This window comes from Nerophis lumbriciformis, linkage group LG04 (genome assembly GCF_033978685.3).
Source record: "Nerophis lumbriciformis linkage group LG04, RoL_Nlum_v2.1, whole genome shotgun sequence".
Classification (NCBI taxonomy): domain Eukaryota; kingdom Metazoa; phylum Chordata; class Actinopteri; order Syngnathiformes; family Syngnathidae; genus Nerophis; species Nerophis lumbriciformis.
Window position 1 is genome coordinate 65,040,561 of NC_084551.2, and position 23,408 is coordinate 65,063,968.

General features: G+C 41.6%; 1 protein-coding gene across 1 annotated transcript; it reads right to left on the reverse strand.

The window, feature by feature from the left end:
- Nucleotides 1–7,368: 7,368 nt before the first annotated feature.
- rps19 (ribosomal protein S19) lies at nucleotides 7,369–23,040 on the reverse strand. Its single transcript, XM_061958783.2, has 6 exons — nucleotides 22,957–23,040; nucleotides 19,798–19,868; nucleotides 19,528–19,628; nucleotides 10,186–10,369; nucleotides 9,906–9,960; nucleotides 7,369–7,420 (listed from the first exon to the last, which is right to left on the reverse strand). Exons 2-6 carry the CDS (start codon nucleotides 19,866–19,868, stop codon nucleotides 7,391–7,393), a joined length of 441 nt encoding a protein of 146 aa, XP_061814767.1. The 5' UTR covers nucleotides 22,957–23,040; the 3' UTR covers nucleotides 7,369–7,390.
- Between the last annotated feature and the right edge of the window lie 368 nt (nucleotides 23,041–23,408).

Here is a 23,408-nt window from a genome sequence, read left to right on the forward strand (position 1 = left end):
AGTTTTCAGACAATTTTTGATCCTCTATATTCAGTGGAAATTTTTTTTTGAACGGTCATTTCTCAAAAAATAACGTATAAAATCAACAGTGTTATGAATTAAGGCTCTAATTACTCCAAATCAAATATTACATCAACAAAACTTTGCAGGAGAAAATGTTGCATATTTTGTGTTTTGTTATAAGAAAAACAGGGTTTTCTGAAACAAAATGGGAATAAAACATAAAAATAAAGTATGATTTTTATCAACAGATACTGTAGACCTAGATTTAATCTTGAGAATCAAACATTGAATAATACTGGAAAAAATACAAATATAAGGCTTATTTTTTACATTTTTGCTACTAAGACCTTTAGGGGAGCCTTAAAAGTTTTTTTTTTAAATCTATCATTTGTATTAGGTTTGAAAATGAAAAATATCAAAACGGCCCCAGCATGCTTTCATTTTTCAGTGGGAAAAGGGGTTTTAGGATTTTAACTGGAGTGTGTCCTGAAAAGCACACCAGAAGCAATTCAGAGAGAAACCAGAGGGTTGCACCTTGGCTTTGCAAGTGAAATGAGTTAATCCCACATGAGATTCAATGAGATCTGCATCCATGAGAACTTGCCTGAGATAGGCAAGGCTGGGGAAAAAAACTTTGGAAAAGGCACACATAGTCCCAAGTGGAAAACACGCCACAGGGCATGAAGCTGTGGGTTGACGAAGTGTGTATTAAGTGTGTGTAGGAGCTCCCTTGACAGCAGTTCTATTTTGGAGAGAGACTTGTGCAAGCGGTAGAGACAACTTCTTTGCTATCTGCCGTTTGCAGCCTGAAGGAGGTGTGAGGCGGCAGAGTTTGTACGAGACGGGAATAAAAAGGCAGAACCAAAACACTCGGATGTGCCTCAGCAGTTTGGAGAGTGGAACTCGTTTTTGTCAAGGCTGCACAGACAAGTGGAGTCGGAACATCGAGCGGCAAGAGGATTCCACACATTGCTGGCCTCCAAATTACAGGGGCGGGCAGGGAAGATGGTTAGGGTGCAAAGGAACAGGTGGTCTCCACAAAATGACAGGGAGGATGGTGGACACTCAGGTTTGAAAGCAGGTAATCATGTTGGTTTCAAACAATGTTGATGCAGGATCAACGTAAAGCAGCGTTTCTCAAAGTGTGGGGCGCGCCCCACTGGTGGGGAATAGAGACATGACAGGTGGGGCGCGAGGAACGGGAGGAAATTTCACTTAAAAAATTTTTTTTATTATTATATTCTTAGATTATTTTTTTTACTATGCTTTCATTTTCTATACACACTGTAAATCACTTTGTGATTCTGTCTGTGAAATCCACTATATAAATAAATGGAAATTACCGGTACTTATTTTTACTGTAGGCTTTATATTTCTCGGTACGAGCGAAAGTTTGACAGACATAGCAACAGTAACTTGATGCAAGTTATTTGATTTATTATTGAACTTGATGCAAGTTATAACACTTTTGTTTTATTTATTATTGAACTTGATGCAAGTTATAACACTTTTGTTGATTTATTATTGAACTTGATGCAAGTTATTTGATTTATTATTGAACTTGATGCAAGTTATAACACTTTTATTTGATTTATTATTGAACTTGATGCAAGTTATAACACTTTTTTTTATTTATTATTGAACGTGATGCAAGTTATAACACTTTTTTTCATTTATTATTGAACTTGATGCAAGTTATAACACTTTTTTTGATTTATTATTGAACGTGATGCAAGTTATAACACTTTTTTTGATTTATTATTGAACTTGATGCAAGTTATAACACTTTTTTTGATTTATTATTGAACTTGATGCAAGTTATAACACTTTTTTTGATTTATTATTGAACGTGATGCAAGTTATAACACTTTTTTTAATTTATTATTGAACTTGATGCAAGTTATAACACTTTTTTAAATTTATTATTGAACTTGATGCAAGTTATAACACTTTTTTTGATTTATTATTGAACTTGATGCAAGTTATAACACTTTGATTTATTATTGAACTTGATGCAAGTTATAACACTTTTTTGATTTATTATTGAACGTGATGCAAGTTATAACACTTTTTTTTATTTATTATTGAACTTGATGCAAGTTATAACACTTTTGTTTGATTTATTATTGAACTTGATGCAAGTTATAACACTTTTTTTGATTTATTATTGAACTTGATGCAAGTTATAGCACTTTTGTTTGATTTATTATTGAACTTGATGCAAGTTATAACACTTTTTTTGATTTATTATTAAACGTGATGCAAGTTATAACACTTTTTTTTATTTATTATTGAACTTGATGCAAGTTATAACACTTTTGTTTTTATTATTGAACTTGATGCAAGTTATAGCACTTTTGTTTTATTTATTATTGAACTTGATGCAAGTTATAACACTTTTATTTGATTTATTATTGAACTTGATGCAAGTTATAACACTTTTTTGATTTATTATTGAACGTGATGCAAGTTATAACACTTTTTTTGATTTATTATTGAACTTGATGCAAGTTATAACACTTTTTTTGATTTATTATTGAACGTGATGCAAGTTATAACACTTTTTTTGATTTATTATTGAACTTGATGCAAGTTATTTGATTTATTATTGAACTTGATGCAAGTTATAACACTTTTTTTAATTTATTATTGAACTTGATGCAAGTTATAACACTTTTTTGATTTATTATTGAACGTGATGCAAGTTATAACACTTTTTTTGATTTATTATTGAACTTGATGCAAGTTATAACACTTTTTTTGATTTATTATTGAACTTGATGCAAGTTATAACACTTTTTTTGATTTATTATTGAACGTGATGCAAGTTATAACACTTTTTTTGATTTATTGAACTTGATGCAAGTTATAACACTTTTTTTAATTTATTATTGAACTTGATGCAAGTTATAACACTTTTTTTGATTTATTATTGAACTTGATGCAAGTTATAACACTTTTATTTGATTTATTATTGAACTTGATGCAAGTTATAACACTTTTGTTGATTTATTATTGAACTTGATGCAAGTTATTTGATTTATTATTGAACTTGATGCAAGTTATAACACTTTTGTTTTATTTATTATTGAACTTGATGCAAGTTATAACACTTTTTTTGATTTATTATTGAACTTGATGCAAGTTATAACACTTTTATTTGATTTATTATTAAACTTGATGCAAGTTATAACACTTTTTTTGATTTATTATTGAACTTGATGCAAGTTATAGCACTTTTGTTTTATTTATTATTGAACTTGATGCAAGTTATAACACTTTTTTTTATTTATTATTGAACGTGATGCAAGTTATAACACTTTTTTTTATTTATTATTGAACTTGATGCAAGTTATAACACTTTTGTTTTATTTATTATTGAACTTGATGGAAGTTATTTTATTTATTACTGAACTTGATGCAAGTTGTACCACAGCTGCACAGTTATTTTATTTATCATTGAACTTGATGTTATTTTATGTTATTGAGTTTGAATGTATACAACTTGATGTTCAATAAATTTGAAAATGTTAAAGCTTGGCATTAGCGCTCTGTTGGGGCGATGGGGGCAGGTGGGGCTTGAAAACTCCCCCTTGTCCAAAGTGGGGGATGACAAAAAAAGTTTGAGAATCACTGACATAAAGTAAGCAGCAAAAGCGGACTGCAGTTTCAGCTTTAGATCCGGTTAAAGCAGCAACTAATCTGTTTGTGCTCAGGAATGAAAACACTGCATAAAAAGGAAGCTTTGCTGGTTAAAAGTGAAAATGAGATCACAATTATTTGGGGTCTTTCACAGCCAATTAGAGCAGCACATTTAATTGCTGAGTGGAAAGACTTTGAAGCAGTTAAAACAGACATTTTATAGTAACAATACTGAAATGTCAGAATTACAAAATGACACAACCACCTTTTGAGGTCAACAGGATGTCAGAATTGACTGTAATGAGCTGAGATCCAAGGACTAGACACACTGCAAGTGGTAGCAGTTAGTCAGTGCACTGGCGCCCTCTGCAGGACTTGGAGAACACTGGATATGAATTCCAGTGAAATCCAGGGATAGCAAGTTTTGTCCAAGTACCAGGTTACAGTGTAACTTTAAGCATGGATAGTCGGAGTTGAAACTGTGCCCACTAGAACGAGGTCACACAAATTGGGTCATTAAAAACAAAGTGAATGAAAGGTTACAAATATTTGAAAGTGATGCACATTAGGCTCCTTTAAGGCAAATATTAACCGGCTATCACAACACATTGCATTCATAATGTGGAATACACAGTGAAAGACTTCTGGGTTGGTTGCACATGAGCGTGGGTTAAATTTTAAGCAATTCACTTTATGGCGTTACTTAAGTAAACATTTTAAGTAGAAGGTATGAGTATTGGTTTATTGAATAGGCCCAATTAGTACTTGTAGACATATTTGGAATATTCTGACCATTTAAAATTAAAATCACTAAAATAAACAAACTGTATGATCAGTGTCAGAGTTGGTCCGCATTGCCGGCAGTAAGTCGGACACGTTTCCAGTGAGGGTTGGACTCCGCCAAGGCTGCCCTTTGTCACCGATTCTGTTCATAACTTTTATGGACAGAATTTCTAGGCGCAGTCAGGGCGTTGAGGGGATCTGGTTTGGTGGCTACAGGATTAGGTCTCTGCTTTTTGCAGATGATGTGGTCCTGGTGGCTTCATCTGGCCAGGATCTCCAGCTCTCGCTGGATCGGTTCGCAGCCGAGTGTGAAGCGACTGGGATGAGAATCAGCACCTCCAAGTCCGAGTCCATGGTTCTCGCCCGGAAAAGGGTGGAATGCCATCTTCGGGTTGGGGAGGAGACCCTGCCCCAAGTGGAGGAGTTCAAGTACCTCGGAGTCTTGTTCACGAGTGAGGGAAGAGTGGATCGTGAGATCGACAGGCGGATCGGTGCGGCGTCTTCAGTAATGCGGACGCTGTATCGATCCGTTGTGGTGAAGAAGGAGCTGAGCCGGAAGGCAAAGCTCTCAATTTACCGGTCGATCTACGTTCCCATCCTCACCTATGGTCATGCAGCTTTGGGTTATGACCGAAAGGACAAGATCACGGGTACAAGCGGCCAATGAGTTTCCTCCGCCGGGTGGCGGGGCTCTCCCTTAGAGATAGGGTGAGAAGCTCTGTCATCCGGGGGGAGCTCAAAGTAAAGCCGCTGCTCCTCCACATCGAGAGGAGCCAGATGAGGTGGTTCGGGCATCTGGTCAGGATGCCACCCGATCGCCTCCCTTGGGAGGTGTTTAGGGCACGTCCGACCGGTAGGAGGCCACGGGGAAGACCCAGGACACGTTGGGAAGACTGTCTCCCGGCTGGCCTGGGAACGCCTCGGGATCCCCCGGGAGGAGCTGGACGAAGTAGCTGGGGAGAGGGGAGTCTGGGCTTCCCTGCTTAAGCTGCTGCCCCCGCGACCCGACCTCGGATAAGCGGAAGAAGATGGATGGATGGATAAAATAAACAAAACAGTATTTTGCATGTTTGGTGTTTCTTATGCTTCAGAGTTTTAGTAGCAAAGCTTTTGTTTTAAATATTGGTTTGCATTGTGGCACTTTGCAATTCATTGAATGAAGTGCTTAGTAAAATTATTTCTCGTGGGCGTCCTACTGTTCGGATGTCCTTGAATGCACCGTAAAAACACCGGTCTCATATTCAAGAGAAAAGAATGCTGAGAGCACAGCTTGTAAGTTTAATGTGAACATTTGAATTGCTCGGTTGCTTAGACAGCAAAGTTTGTATTTAACTTTACATTGCGGTATCATACCTGCAAACTTTTGAAATCAGAAAAACCTAGTAGCCAGGGTCCAGGGGCCGCAGGCCCCGGTAGGTCCAGGACAAAGTCCTGGTGGGGGGTTCAAAATGATTATTAGCATTCAGACAGGTTAAAATGTTGCTAAAACCATCACTTTTCTATCAGTCACAGTGACTTTTCAAAACAAAAATATTACAGCAAAAATCATATGGGTTGATTGACATGTTTATTCTGTATTTTGACAGTTAATGCCAGTTATCCTGTCAACCTTTCACAAGACTTCAATTTGTTAATTGAAAGTATAAACACTTTTTACAGTAAACAAATGGTAAAACAATACTAAACAATTCCATTAAAAAAAAAATTGGTGTCATTAACTTTCTGTCCAAGCTTGTATAATCTACTGCCTTGTTCAATTGTATAAAATATTCTGTGCCTAAAATTCACATTTCTATCACAATTATCATACTGTAAACATGGTAAGCTAACTTCATTAAAATTAATAGTCCTGTCAATAGCATGGAATTACAATTCAAATGTAGTTTTTTTGTAAGCCTTTCAAAAGAATTCAAAATATGAAAAATTCATGAAAATTAATTTAAGCCATCAGACACTTGAAAAGTGGCACATCACATCTCTAATGTAATCATTTGAACTTTTCAACAGAAATAGCACTGCAAAAATATTAAGGACATACTTCTGTATTTTGGTAGTTATGCTGTCAACATTTAACAAGATTTCTTCAACTTGGACTTGAAAGCATAAATAGTATAAACACTTTTAACAGTATAACAGTACTAAACAATTCCAATAGATAACATTGGTGTCATTACCTTTTTGTGGCTAAAATCCAAATTTAGCAACGGCATTAGACTTGTGTTTTTTTGTCCCAACGTGGTCTTTTACATCGCTAATTCCTCCGTGTCCGATCGAAAAATCTTGTCTGCACAAGGTGCAATTCGCGTAGTTTTCACCCTTTTTGGAACGGATAATTATTCCCGGATAGGCTTTTGAATATTCTTCACGGAATGACTGCAGTTTTCTTTTCGGTTTAAGACTCGTTTGCGCTTTTTCTCCGGCTGATTCCATGATCGTTCGCTCGTTTGGAAACAATGGGCAACAGGTGCCTCGTGCTTGGCAGCGGTGCTATAAATAGCCTCGTGCATGGCATTCGGAATGGCTCGATAGGAAGTTACGGGAAGCAGTGTCGATTGTGATTGTTGTTACGCGATTTCGTGAATAAAACTTTAAAAAAAAAAAAATTTAATTAATGAAAAACCGTATTTTTTATCACTGCAACCGTAACCCGGAATAGGTTGATGAAAACCGTACTAATTACGGGAAAACCGGAGTAGTTGGTATGCGGTATGTCCTTTTATTTCAGTTTACATTGGGGTATGTCCTTTCTAAATGGGGAAAAACGTTAAGGTCTCTTGTTTACCTGTTAGCGCGAGGGCGTCCGTGTGTTCGTCTGAGTGCGGTTCTCAATCACGTTTTTTGATAATTGTAATTTAAGACTAATACAAACCGTCGGGGAATAACAATACTATTTATTGTTACATCCCCATTTCACCCAAATGACAAATCAAGGCAACGTAATTTCATTTCTCCAAAACATTTATTAAACAGTTTTCTTGTTTGCAGCTGCAACCTGTAGGAAAGAAGAAAAAAAAACCATCAAGCAGCTTTACAAGATACCACCAGCAGGACGAGGTGGTTTTGCATTAGAAAAAGCCTGCAAATTAAAATTCATTGACTTGCTGTGGGAAGTGCCTTAATGGCTTCATTCAACTAATCAAATGAAGCCTCACAGCTCCTCTATATTCTATTTACTTGATGACCAACCACATGGTTCATTTCTACAGGAAATGAAAACAATTTCATGGAGCCTTGGGAGACTGCCGAGTTTGGAAAACATGTTTTTCTGAGCACTGCCAAAAGCAGCGCCTAGTGTACTGACAAAACAGTGAAAAGGCATCACAAAGTACAATACACAGGGGGTGTGATGGGGTGCGCTGCAACGTGCTTCCTGCCAATTTGTGAGGCGGATGGGCGCTTGGTCGTGCTTGGGACTTTGCTCATCTGCTTACTGTTCATTAGCACGGGTAAACAAGGAGAACACGCCATACGGCCGTGTCGCCAAGCATGAAATCCCCTCCTAATGTTTACCCCCTTTACCCTTGGATTATTACAGCGCCACTGCTACTCCTGATTTTTTGACAAGACCCAAGCGAGACGCGCGTTGGGAAATGTTAAGATGCACAACACTTCTCACTTGGCTGACAGGTAACATTGGCCCAAGGACAAATACGCTAAAAGAACCGCGAACATTGACTTTGTTAGTACGACACAACCAGCCATAAGTTACACAAGCATGTTGAGCGGAAGTTTAAAATCTTGCATGTGTGGGTGACTCGTTCTGGTATTTCCAACAAATAACCTTGCAGAAACCTTCACTGCTCATACTAAGCGAGTAATCAAAGTAAAAGTCCTAATGGGTTTTCATTTCATTGCTTTGGAGAATGAAACAAGGTGACTCAAAAAGGAGAACGTCTCCACTAAAAAAAAAGTTAAAACAATTGCATACCTGCCAACTTTTGAAATCAGAAAAACCTAGTAGCCAGGGTCCAGGACAAAGTCCTGGTGGGGGGTTCAGGCTCGCCCCCCGACGCAAAATGATTATTAGCATTCAGACAGGTTAAAATGTTGCTAAAACCATCACTTTTCTATCAGTCACAGTGACTTTTCAAAACAAAAATATTACAGCAAAAATCATATGGGTTGATTGACATGTTTATTCTGTAAGCTAACTTCAATAGTTTGAAATTATTTTGAAAGTTAATGCCAGTTATCCTGTCAACCTTTCACAAGACTTCAATTTGTTAATTGAAAGTATAAACACTTTTTACAGTAAACAAATGGTAAAACAGTACTAAACAATTCCATTAAAAAAAAATTGGTGTCATTAACTTTCTGTCCAAGCTTGTATAATCTACTGCCTTGTTCAATTGTAAAAAATATTCTGTGCCTAAAATTCACATTTCTATCACAATTATCATACTGTAAACATGGTAAGCTAACTTCATTAAAATTAATAGTCCTGTCAATAGCATGGAATTACAATTCAAATGTAGTTTTTTGGTAAGCCTTTCAAAAGAATTCAAAATATGAAAAATTAATGACAATTAATTTTAGCCATCAGACACTTGAAAAGTGGCACATCACATCTCTAATGTAATCATTTTAACTTTTCAACAGAAATAGCACTGCAAAAATATTAAGGACATACTTCTGTATTTTGGTAGTTATGCTGTCAACATTTAACAAGATTTCTTCAACTTGGACTTGAAAGCATAAATAGTATAAACACTTAACAGTATAACAGTACTAAACAATTCCAATAGATAACATTGGTGTCATTACCTTTTTGTGGCTAAAATCCAAAGTCCATGCTCAATTATTGCCTCCGTAAATAAAACTTCGGCATTTATCACATCCAAATAATCTGTTTGGGCGACGAAAAATGTTGAAAGTTTTCCACTTGTATCGCTAGCAACGGCATTAGACTTGTGTTTTTTCGTCCCAACGTGGTCTTTTACATCGCTAATTCCTCCGTGTCCGATCGAAAAATCTTGTCTGCACAAGGTGCAATTCGCGTAGTTTTCACCCTTTTTGGAACGGATAATTATTCCCGGATAGGCTTTTGAATATTCTTCACGGAATGACTGCAGTTTTCTTTTCGGTTTAAGACTCGTTTGCGATTTTTCTCCGGCTGATTCCATGATCGTTCGCTCGTTTGGAAACAATGGCAACTGGTGCCTCGTGCTTGGCAGCGGTGCTATAAATAGCCTCGCGCATGGCATTCGGAATGGCTCGATAGGAAGTTACGGGAAGCAGTGTCGATTGTCGTTGTTACGCGATTTCGTGAATAAAACTTTAAAAAAAATAAAAATAATTTTAATTAATGAAAAACCGTATTTTTTATCACTGCAACCGTAACCCGGAATAGGTTGATGAAAACCGTACTAATTACGGGAAAACCGGAGTAGTTGGCAGGTATGCAATTGCAAAGAGGATAAATTTGTGTTCCTGTTTCTGAAGAAAAAACTAGGCGAGGGAGAAAAATGTTTGCTCACCTGGCCGGCGATTCTATCCAGGTCTCTGGTTCCCTGGGAGGTTAGTCTTCGGCCACTGCAGGACAATAAAATGAAAAAATAGAGATGAATGATGTAACAATCTTTGAACAGAATTCCAAAATAATTGTCTTTTGTAAGGAAGTCATTGGCTTTTCCTGCAGCTAGTTCACAAATAAAAGGAACCCAGACATTTTTTTATAAAAAAATGTATAACCTGCAGCTGGGAAATTAATTTAATAGCGTGTAAACCAAGAATGAGTTAAGAGGCTGCAACACTGACCCGTTTGGATCCTTCTCAATCATCTTGAGAAGCTCGAGGGCCTGCAGCACTTTGCGGGCGACGTTCTTGGATCCGACGCTAAAGTGGGCCGGGCACACGCCGTTCCTTTTGCGACCTCCATAAATCTTGATCATGGAGCCCACACCAGCTCCCCCACGGAGGTACAGGTGACGAACTGTGGAGGCTAAATGAACAGAGAGCAAATATTTATCACTGTAAAGGCAGCAACAGGCAAAACAATCCAGCCATCCATTTCTACCGCTTTTCCCTTTCGGGGTCGCATTTCTCTACCGTTAATTACAACATTGATGTCCAATGCAGTTTCTTTGGAGGATTGTTAAAAAAAGGACAGGACGATTATGGCCAAAATATTAATCACAATTATTTTCATCAATGTTAAAATCACAATTATTTACTGGTGATTACAAAATATTTTTTTTTTGCATTTTGTATTTAAAACATGTGTAAACGTGGCTTTTATTTCAAAATAAAACTATAAAATTAATTCATTAATAAAATAAAATGCACAAAAAAAAGGGCTAACTACCGTATTTTTCGCACTATTAGCCGCACCTAAAAACCACAAATTTACTCAAAAGCTGACAGTGCGGCTTATAACCCGGTGCGCTTTATATATGGATTAATATTAAGATTCATTTTCATAAAGTTTAGGTCTCGCAACTACGGTAAACAGCCGCCATCATTTTTCCCCGTAGAAGAGGAAGCGCTTCTTCTTCTACTGTAAGCAACCACCCGCCCCCGTAGAAGAAGAAGCGCGCGGATATTACGTTTCATTTCATTTGTGTGTTTACATCTGTAAAGACCACAAAATGGCTCCTATTAAGAGAAACGCGTACAACGCAGAATTCAAACTCAAGGCAATAAGTCACGCAGTAGAACACGGAAATAGAGCAGCAGCAAGAGAATTGAAGCAACAAGATGACCTGCGCCACTAAGACAGGGAGACAGCGCCGGACGACATACGCCAACATCTGCCAGTGGATTGTAAATGCCTGGGCGGATATATCGGTCTCAACTGTGGTCCGAACTTTCCGGAAGGCAGGATTCACGGAACTGCTGGACAACAATAGCAACATTGACTCTGATGACTTCGACGAGACGGATTTTGGATCCCGTATTCGCCCAACTTTTTAATTCGGACACCGAAGGAGAAGAATTCGAGGGATTTATGAATGAAAAATAACTTCAGAAAGTGAGCGTTATGTTTATTTTGTGTGTTGTGACATTGCTATTGCTCTGCACTATTTTGAATTTTACTATGTTTGTGATTGCACATTTGCACATTACCGTACATTTTGGGAGTGAACAGAGTTGTTAGAACGCTGGTTTTTAATATATTATTAAAGTTTGACTGGCCTATCTGACTGTTTTTTTGACATTCCCTTTGCGCAGTTAGATGCGGCTTATAACACGGGGCGGCTTATAGGTGGACAAAGTTTTGAAATATGCCGTTCATTGAAGGCGCGGCTTATAACCCAGGGCGGCTTATGGTGCGGAAAATACGGTAATTGTACTGCTCACTATATTAAGGACATATGTCTTTGGCCAAATAAAACATTACATCCGTTATTTTGGCGTGTGTTTGAGAGGTGAATGGATACGGGCTCCCTTGGTGCACGGTTGATGTTACGGTAGTCTGTACTTTGGGCACCTCGCTTTTGTAGCTGTTAAAACAAAATGTGTGCCGATGGCGGGCAGCCTGCTCTGTTAGCAACCGGCTGCTAGCGCAGGCAAACAGTCGGTTGAGAAAAGAAGGCAAGTGTTCCATCCATCCAACAATTTTCTACCCCTTGTCCCTTAGCGTTGTAAAGGTGCTGGGGCCTATCTCAGCTGCACTCAGGCACAAGGTGGGGTACACCCTGTACAAGTCGTTAATGCTTTATGTGTTCCCACAACCCGATCATTTGTTTGGATGTGCACGTCACCAACGCAGCTTTGAGATGTGGTGTTTGTGATTTCGGGAAACGAGCGCGAGTGCCTAAAGAACGGGAAGGTGTGAGGTCATGTTCTGGGGTTAAATGCATGCCTGTTGGTACCCTGTGGGTAACTCTGCAGGGAGGGAGGACACTGATGTAATAATGCATGAATTTGTCCTAATATTTTCGGGAGCTACTTTAGATTTAGATTTATTGGTCCCCTTGGGGAAATTCATTGTCACTGCCGTACATTTAAACACTAGACATTACACATCACACACAAAAAAAATAACAAAAAGACATCATACAAGACTAACACACATTTACAGGCTTGTCAGACGGGTCGGCCGGGCCTGCTGTTAAGGGCGGCTATTAGAGATGCGTGGTTTGCGGACACAACCGCGGAGTCCGCGGATTATCCGCGGTTCGGGCGGTTGAAAAAAAAAAAAAATAGATTTTATCCGCGGGTCGGGTCGGGCGGTTGAAATAAAAAAAAATTAGATTTGAAATAGATTCAGGCGGGTGGCAGTTAAACCAATTCGGAAATATATATACATAGTTAAATGTTGTTACCCACATACGAAAAACGAGCAGGCACCTGCAGCATATGCCACAACAGAAGAAGAAAAAAAAAAAAAAAAGAGATGGACACTTTTACGGAGCGGAGAAGGGACGCCTCGCCTGGGTCCGAGACTGAGGCCCCTTCCCCCGAGAGGGCCCCACCGGGAGCCGTAGCTGAGGTGATCCGCGAGAAGGGCCCGACGCACGTCCAGGGTCACCACCGCACGACACCCCGCCTTGTCCGCCTTCGCCCGTGGCTCGTAACAGGGGTCACTCCGCGCGCTCCGCCCGCGCAGCTTACCTGCCCGCCACCCCCGTTGCCGGGGGCGCGTAACAGGGGTCACTCCGCGCGCAGTGCGCTCACGAAAGGGGTGGGGCAAGCAGAACTGTCGCTGCGGGATGAACCGAACGCCGGGTTAAAGCGCCCGATGCCGACGCTCATCAGACCCCAGAAAAGGTGTTGGTTGATATAGACAGCAAGACGGTGGCCATGGAAGTCGGAACCCGCTAAGGAGTGTGTAACAACCCACCTGCCGAATCAACTAGCCCTGAAAGTGGATGGCGCTGGAGCGTCGGGCCCATACCCGGCCGTCGCCGGCAGCGAGAGCCGCGAGGGCTAGGCCGCGACGAGTAGGATGGGCGCTGCGGTGCGCGCTGAAGCCTCGGGCGCGAGGGACATCGCACCTCCACGTGCTTGGAGGTGCGCTCAGAGCGGCTCCCAGATGATTGCTGCATTGGATCAGTTGCCTTTCTTTAACAGGAAAAAGCTTTATAACCTCACTAATGCCTTGCATCGTCTATATTAGATGTATAACAACGGGCGGGTGCGGTGTTGATTAAATGTTAATTCGGGTGGATGCGGATGGTTGACGACTTTTGTCATGCGGTTGCGGATGAAATAATAGCCTATCCGCGCATCTCTAGCGGCTATAGCTGCAGGGATAAGGCTTTTCCTGAGGCGGGCCCTCCGGAATTTGATAGTTCTGTACCTGCGCCCTGATGGTAGTGGGATGATGTATTGGTGTAGTGGGTGAGTGATATCCTGGACTATTGTTTTTGCCAGTCGGGTGATGGACCTGTGGTTTAAGTCTGAAATGTTGGGTGTGGGTAGGCCGATGATTTTAGCTGCTATGTTTATAATTGCTGATCTACTGCCTTCTACCTCTGTTGTCACTCACTCTTATATGAATCCACTGTCTATCGGTCTCCCTCTGGTGGTTGGCTGACTGTTGGTGTACATGCTTGGTTTAAAACGCAGCGGAGCCTGTTTTTTTAAATGTCAATATCGCCGACTATCACCCTGATTTAATTGTGAACGACAAAATCGTGATCACAATTAAAATTTGATTAATTGTGCAGCTCCAGACAAGTCTGATTTAAAATAGCCGGCCAGGGATGAGGAGGGACAGTCTGACAGCACTAATGACAAAAAGTTACTGACACCTAGATTGACCTGACAAAATGATCAGTAGTATTATTTTAGTAAAACAATTTAGTACACATTAGGGACATGACGGTTGTATCGAACAGATTTATGAAAAAGCAAATTTTTGGGCATTTTAATGTCGCTCACAATTTCACAAACAATAAAAAATTTAGTCAAAACTCTTGTTATATTAGGTGAGAAAGTATTAGTGTACCAAAATTTCAGCTTTTTCTCAATGCAGTACATCTTTTATCACCTTTTACGGTTCCCCCCCCCCGGCAATATGCTGCACGCCAACCAAACTCCAGGTGCAGGCCGCAAATGGCTCCGGGAAACAATTTAGAGACCCCTGGTCTAGAGAGGATACTATGACAACTGTTGGTGTGTCCGCTTTGTCAGTCAATACGTGAAATTCAAGAGGATAGGATCGATCCATAAATTGGCGATGTCGTTAAGGGTATTATCAGTATATGAGCGATACTAGAGTGATCATATATTTTCATTATCGCACCATTTTATTTAGTAGTTTTTGTTCATCTTAAACTCAGGGAATAATTTCCTGGACAGAGGAAGACTTGGAGGGCAAACCCCATAGGGTTTAAGCAAAGTAGTAGATATATTTTGCTTCTGTTCAGCTATTATGGACTAATTTGTTTTGCTAAAACTGCATGTCATAAAAAAGAATAAAGAACTAGTTTAAATTAAGTGTGTTGATTTTGTTATCGGCCCATAGCACTCAAATGTAAAAATGTACAGTTCATACATGTGATCGATATCGGACGATGTCACTCATGGATGATTGGTATCCGCAACATAAAGCCCTGTCCGGAACATCCTTAATACCCATGATTGATTGATGTCCATTAAACAAGACCCAATAGCAGACCAGAACCATCACACTTGTCAAAGATCGTTAATGCAGTGTCTACAAATGCTAAAGATGATAATTGGGGGATTTTAAGGTGCCTGATTTGGGCTTTCAGATACGAAGTTCAATTTAATGGAAACAAGTCGTCTGACATGTCCATTTACTTTTAAGACAAGTATTGGAGAAAATATTGAACAGTCTTTATCCCCAGAACAATGGGACTTAATACAACACCCCTTGTCCGCCAGAAGTTTGTTCAGAAGAATACAGGTGGTCCTTGGTTTGCTATGTTTCGCTCACATTTTGCGGTTACGGTAATGTAGGGCTGGGCAATTTGATAGTAATACATTCAGTCTCAGTGATCAGATAGGCATATTAACTCCAATAATGGCGGAAATGTCTAACAGCCAATCAGCGTAGACCTTTACCTGCTCCACTTCAGGTTAGAAGGTGCCCTAAAAGTAAACAGAATAATAGACAAACAGAATGACTAAACCTAAAGTTGAACGCGCCGCTGAGGTTAGCGAAATAAATGTCAGCCGTGACTTGGAGTTATCCTCCGAAGATGAGGCTAATGTTGGGGGAAAAAATATGTTTGTGTGGTGTGCTTTGGGTAGTGACAAGCAAATCAAGCTGATGTACAAGGTATGTGCAACACAACTAGTTTGCTTTATCATTTGAAAAAATATCCCCCAAGAGATTATACGGAAAGCGTGAAAATGCGAGCGGAGTCTGCAAAGCTTGCAAGTGCACACACAGGATTAGCAGTTTAGCCACTACGTGCAGCTTAATTTTATCTTTGAACTTTCTGCATTGTTATTTAAGAGGCACATTTGCAAGTAGCAATTCATCTTATGTATTATAGAACTGGGCAATATGGACGAAAAAGTATATCTCAATATATTTTTACTTAAACTCGATATATATCTCGATATTTTCCGGTGAAAGTATACATATAAAGATATTAATTTTAGAGCGAGATTCACTGAAATTGAAGTGAATGACAACTGAAATGTAAACAGTCAGTGGCACTTTTAACCCAGTTAGTCAAGATGGGTATTAACAGCACAGAAAAGAAACTGCCTAAGTAGCCCAGAATTACATAAATAATAGAAAAATATTATTTCTACGTAAAATAACAGCTATGCAAATACAAAATGTATCAAAGTCAGATAAACAAATTTGCAGGCAGGCACTTTTTAATTCCCAGTCGACGATGTAATGGACTGTCTCCCACATACGGTTCTGGTCAGCACCAAGTAAGTGACTTGACTTAATTGTGCGACTATGTTCTTCCTCACTTCGGCATACATTTTTGGCAGCATTTCTCGTGCGAAATATGCTCAACTCGAGAACAGTTTTGATTTGGGCTTACATGGTAAACAACTCAAATTAATGTTTTATCCAGACGCATACATTTATCTAAATGTGGCCAAGTAGACGCATTGTGGGTTTCCTGGTCGTCTACTTGGGACGGCGTGGCGCAGTGGAAGAATGGCCGTGCGCGACCCGAGGGTCCCTGGTTCAATCCCCACCTAGTACCAACCTCGTCATGTCCGTTGTGTCCTGAGCAAGACACTTCACCCTTGCTCCTGATGGGTGCTGGTTAGCGCCTTGCATGGCAGCTCCCTCCATCAGTGTGTGAATGGGTAAATGTGGAAGTAGTGTCAAAGCGCTTTGAGTACCTTGAAGGTAGAAAAGCGCTATACAAGTACAACCCAACCCATTTACATCGCTAAATAAAAAATCTAAAGAAGAGAATCCCCCTGCCATCTTCCACTAGTTTAATGTATAAATCACCCGCTTGAATGTTCCCTCTTCTCTTCTACGACTCTCTCGTCGTCATTTGGGATGTCTGTTGTGATTTACCTTCTTGGTTCGACGGCCCGCCCTATCTTGCCTCTGATCGGTCTGTCCCTAATGTCTTGCCTTAATCTCAACCAATCGTGACTCATCATAGTAAACCAACCAATCATGGATGTTCTTATACGTGGAAGGCGAAAGTGTAGGGGTTTAGTCGCCCATGGAGTGTTGAGAGGGAGTGGGAAGCAGAGGAGAATCAAGGAACAACAAATAAGTGGTCATCCATTTTCTACCGCTTGTCCCTTTCGGGGTTGCGGGGGGTGCTGGAGCCTATCTTAGCTGCATTTGGGCGGTAGGCAGGGTACACCCTGGACAAGTCGCCACCTCATCGCAGGACCAACTCAAACACTCACACTCATTAACATGAAATAAACTATGTCGATATTTTCTTAATATCCTGTTTAAAAATATATCGATATATCTTACAAACTCGATATATCGGCCGGCCCTAATGTATCATAATTTGAAAAGGGCAATGTTTACTTTCAAAACTTATTTGTGGGTGGGTGATTTTGGGTCTTGCACCACTGCACAAACACGAAGAACTGTAAAATAGTTCAGTGTTTTTACAATTTTCTATATTTGTTTTACAGTTGAGTAAAACGTTAAAACATTGTCTTTCATATTATTCAATTTGCTTCATTTTTTAAATGTTTAACCAAGTTCATGTTTAGTTTTAGTACAGATGCTGTAAAAGTGGCAGGTTAAAAACACAACAGAAATTGTTGCATTTAATTGAGCTCATTATGAACAAATTGTGATACTTTCGTTTGCCAAAATCACCCAGCTCTTTGCTCACGGCACATCTATAAATTTAAGAACATATTTGACGTTAAGTGATTCAGAAAACTTGTTACATGTGTGCAGCAAATCAGAACAGAAAAAAATGCTTTGTAGTAATGGAACTTTTTCGTAAACTGAGGACCTCCAGTATTTAAGGTTATGACAGTCTGCTTAGCAGTCCACATCAGGCAATAAATACCACATTTGCAGAAAGGGAATGTGAGTGTTGTCTGTGTTGGCCCTGTGATGAGGTGGCAACTAGTCCAGGGTGTACACCGCCTTCCGCCCAAATGCAGCTGAGATAAACTTTAGCAACCCCCACGACCTCAAAAGGGACACGCAGTAGAAAATGGATGGATGGATATATTTTAAGTGTTTTTCAACCTTTTTTGAGCCAAGGCACATTTTTTTCATTGAAAAAATTCTGAGGCACACCACAAGCAGAACTCATTGAAAAACGAAACTCAGTAGCCGATACTGACAATAAAAAGTCGTTAACGCAATTGTTGGATGTGAATTCTTACCATAACCAAGCATGCATCACTATAGCTCTTGTCTCAAAGTAGGTGTACTGTCACAGCACGCTGTGACTTATTTGGAGTTTTTGGGTGTTTTCCTGTGTGTAGTGTTTTAGTCCTTGTCTTGCGCTCCTATTATTTTTGTGTTTTTTTCCTGTTTTGTTGGTATTTTCCCGTTACAGTTTCATGTCTTCCTTGAGCGCTATTCTCCACACCTGCTTTGTTTTCGCAATCCAGACCATTTAAGTTGTGCGGATGCTTTCCTTCTTTGTGGGGACCTTGTTGATTGTTATGTGCAGATGTACTTTGTGGACGGCATCTCCACTCCGCACACCAAGTCTTTGCTGTCGTCCAGCATTTTGTTTACTTCGTAGCCAGTTCAGTTTTAGTTTGGTTTTACATATCCATGCCTAAGCTTCAATGCCTTCTCATAGCGGCACTCGCCTTTTGTTTATTTTCGGTTTAAGCATAAGATACCTTTTTACCTGCACGCTGCTGTCTGCATATTGTGATCATGACACGACGTGTTCCCGACATCTACAAAGCAATTAGCTACTTGCTGCCACCTACTGATATGGACGAGTATAACATGGTTACTCTGCCACATTTACGGATTATAATTTTGCACGTTCTCCCCGTGACTGCGTGGGTTCCCTCTGGGTAATCCGGCTCCCTAACACCTCCAAAACCATGCACCTGGGAATAGGTTGATTGGCAACACTAAATTGGCCCTAGTGTGTGAATGTTGTCTATCTGTGTTGGCCCTGTGATGAGGTGGCGACTTGTCCAGGGCGCACGCCGCCTTCCGCCCGAATGCAGCTGAGATAGGCTCCAGCACCCCCCAACGGGAAAAGCAGTAGAAATGGATGGATGGATTGATATAGGGGACGGCGTGGCGAAGTTGGTAGAGTGGCCGTGCCAGCAATCGGAGGGTTGCTGGTTACTGGGGTTCAATCCCCACCTTCTACCATCCTAGTCACGTCCGTTGTGTCCTTGGGCAAGACACTTCACCCCTTGCTCCTGATGGCTGCTGGTTAGTGCCTTGAATGGCAGCTCCTGCCATCAGTGTGTGAATGTGTGTGTGAATGGGTAAATGTGGAAATACTGTCAAAGCGCTTTGAGTACCTTGAAGGTAGAAAAGCGCTATAAAAGTATAACCCATTTATCATTTATTTATTTATATAATTGTATGCAAAAAATATCTTTAACCCAATTAGGTGAAATTACATAATCTCCCACAACACACCAGACTGTATTTCACGGCACACAAGTGGTTGAAAAACACTGTTTTAAGCAACAGTGGCGCTCTGCAATAATCTAAACTGCATGCTAAATACATATCTAATGATAAATATTTATGAAAATATCGAATGGCAAGTGACCTACCGGATCTGATGTAGAACCAGTTCTCATCAGCGGGGGCCAGTTCTTTGTGCTTGCCCAGCTTGACAAGGTCAACCCAGTCAGGCACCTTCAGCTTTCCTGACCTACACATTTTAAATAAATAAAAACAGGACATAACTGAATCGCTGCAGCACATGGAACTTACAATACACTATTTTTTCTCCCCCAGAGATTTCATGCAGACAGGTGATATCACAATATAACACACGAGGGGACCAGGTAAGTCATACCTCAAAATGTAATTTTACTCACTTTTTTAGGAAAGCTGCCAATGCAGTGACGAACTCCTGCTGGTTGACGTCTTTCACTGTGACACCCGGCATCTTGGAGAAAACGTACATTTTAAGTACAAGTTAAAAACAATGCATGGATCCTATCACAGACATGTACACGCATGTTTATCCATCCATCCATCCATCTTCTTCCGCTTATCCGAGGTCGGGTCGCGGGGGCAGCAGCTTAAGCAGGGAAGCCCAGACTTCCCTCTCCCCAGCCACTTCGTCCAGCTCCTCCCGGGGGATCCCGAGGCGTTCCCAGGCCAGCCGGGAGACATAGTCTTCCCAGCGTGTCCTGGGTTTTCCCCGTGGCCTCCTACCGGTCGGACGTGCCCGAAACACCTTCCTAGGGAGGCGTTCGGGTGGCATCCTGACCAGATGCACGAACCACCTCATCTGGCTCCTCTCCATGTGGAGGAGCAGCGGCTTTACTTTGAGCTCCCCCCGAATGACAGAGCTTCTCACCCTATCTCTAAGGGAGAGCCCCGCCACCCGGCGGAGGAAACTCATTTCGGCCGCTTGTACCTGTGATCTTGTCCTTTCGGTCATAACCCAAAGCTCATGACCATAGGTGAGGATGGGAACGTAGATCGACCGGTAAATCGAGAGCTTTGCCTTCCGGCTCAGCTCCTTCTTCACCACAACGGATCGATACAGCGTCCGCATTACTGGAGACGCCGCACCGATCCGCCTGTCGATCTCACGATCCACTCTTCCCCCACTCGTGAACAAGACTCCGAGGTACTTGAACTCCTCCACTTGGGGCAAGATCTCCTCCCCAACCCGGAGATGGCACTCCACCCTTTTCCGGGCGAGAACCATGGACTCGGACTTGGAGGTGCTGATTCTCATCCCAGTCGCTTCACACTCGGCTGCGAACCGATCCAGTGAGAGCTGAAGATCCTGGCCGGATGAAGCCATCAGGACCACATCATCTGCAAAAAGCAGAGACCTAATCCTGCAGCCACCAAACCAGATACCCTCAACGCCTTGACTGCGCCTAGAAATTCTGTCCATAAAGGTTATGAACAGAATCGGTGACAAAGGGCAGCCTTGGCGGAGTCCAACCCTCACTGGAAACGTGTCCGACTTACTGCCGGCAATGCGGACCAAGCTCTGACACTGATTATACAGGGAGCGAACTGCCACGATAAGACAGTCCGTTCCCGCATGTTTAATCAAAGCGATGTATGGAACAAACTGGACTGACAACACAGGCAATACCAAACTAATAATAGATGTAAACTATTATACAAACCTCAGGGCTGGTTAAAATATAAAGATGAGGGTCTTCAATTTGACCTGCTGTTGTAACAAGTCTCAAAGCCTTAACATGTGCTCAATGTTGTCTATTACCATTGTAATTGTAGTTATTATTCTTCCTACATTGTTGCTACAAATTATCGTTAGTGAAATATTTTTTGTTACCTGTGGTAATGCCACTATGATACATTTGTATTATAATCCTTAAACAAAGGAACAGTAAAACTCAATGTATTAATCACTGAATGGAGAACTGGAGGGTTGGATTAAATACATTTTCTTCCCACTCCCTTTCAGGCAAAACTGAATCATCATGCTTACATACCAAGGCTGCCCTTTGTCACCGATTCTGTTCATAACTTTTATGGACAGAATTTCTAGGCGCAGTCAAGGCGTTGAGGGGATCTGGTTTGGTGGCTGCAGGATTAGGTCTCTGCTTTTTGCAGATGATGTGGTCCTGATGGCTTCATCTGGCCAGGATCTTCAGCTCTCGCTGGATCGGTTCGCAGCCGAGTGTGAAGCGACTGGGATGAGAATCAGCACCTCCAAGTCCGAGTCCATGGTTCTCGCCCGGAAAAGGGTGGAATGGCATCTTCGGGTTGGGGAGGAGATCTTGCCCCAAGTGGAGGAGTTCATGTACCTTGGAGTCTTGTTCACGAGTGAGGGAAGAGTGGATCGTGAGATCGACAGGCGGATCGGTGCGGCATCTTCAGTAATGCGGACGCTGTATCGATCCGTTGTGGTGAAGAAGGAGCTGAGCCGGAAGGCAAAGCTCTCAATTTACCGGTCGATCTACGTTCCCATCCTCACCTATGGTCATGAGCTTTGGGTTATGACCGAAAGGACAAGATCACGGGTACAAGCGGCCGAAATGAGTTTCCTCCGCCGGGTGGCGGGGCTCTCCCTTAGAGATAGGGTGAGAAGCTCTGCCATCCGGGGGGAGCTCAAAGTAAAGCCGCTGCTCCTCCACATCGAGAAGAGCCAGATGAGGTGGTTCGGGCATCTGGTCAGGATGCCACCCGATCGCCTTCCTCGGGAGGTGTTTAGGGCACGTCCGACCGGTAGGAGGCCACGGGGAAGACCCAGGACACACTGGGAAGACTATGTCTCCCGGCTGGCCTGGGAACGCCTCGGGATCCCCCGGGAGGAGCTGGACGAAGTGGCTGGGGAGAGGGAAGTCTGGGCTTCCCTCTGCTTAGGCTGCTGCCCCCGCGACTCGACCTCGGATAAGCGGAAGAAGATGGATGGATGGATGAATATTTGTCCCTGTTACGTCAACACAACGGTAGTTTGGCACATTAGCCACAGCTAACGTTACATGCACTTCTAGTTTGACATTCTCGATTACCACTATAGGCGTTTCTTACTATACCAGCGTGCTCATATATGGCAAGGATACATATCAATGCCCGAAAATGTTTTATTTATTGACAAGCCATGTTAGCTACATGTAGCACGTACAGTGCTAAGCAGCTAATGGCTAGCTGGAGCTAGAGCACGTTAGCGACACGTCTGTCGTCCCGAAACAATAACACTTCGTACCGCAAAATGGTCAGCAGTGCAGTCGGAAATCTACACTTAATAAAAGGACACATTTGACAGTATTTTGGTGCGAGTTTAGACTAACTGTGGACACGTTGGCGGCCAGCTAATAGGCCACAACGCGGCGGCATGGCCATCACTGAGGAGTGCTACTGCACACAGGCTAAAAACCTCATAAATTCACCCAACTCTATGGGTTATTTAACGTAGAGCCTACGCGTTTAAGAAATATGTTTATTTTAGAGGACACGCCGGTGATAAGAAAATTACACTAGTTATTTTCGACTAATAAAACTACTATTTTAATCCGTGAATGAGGCGGCGCGTTTACCTTGCTTGTGGACAGCGACGGGAAAGAGGGTGGAACGGGGTTTCCTACCCGTGATAACACGGGCAAATCTCGTTGCAAGTAACGCGAGAACACGGCGGCGTGATTTTGGTTCACACATTGCAGCAGAGCTCATAGACATCTTATAAAGTAGACGCGGCATCGAGCGCGACTGCCTACTGGCGCTGACGAGACGCGGGGTCGCCATCTTGGAGTGGTGATCCGCTCCACTCAGTGCAATTCATTTGGCAGGAGCAATGAACTGTCAGCGCATTTAATTCATTTTACCTCACTGATTTTCACGCAGTTTTTTGTCATACGTGTAGCTATGATTAAGGACACATGTTTTGACGTGTTTTATTATTCATTGTTTGCTTAACAGTAATAGAATATTTTTATATGCTATAAATAAATAAAACTGGGAATATAACCCCAGAGATGGGGGGAAACAACGG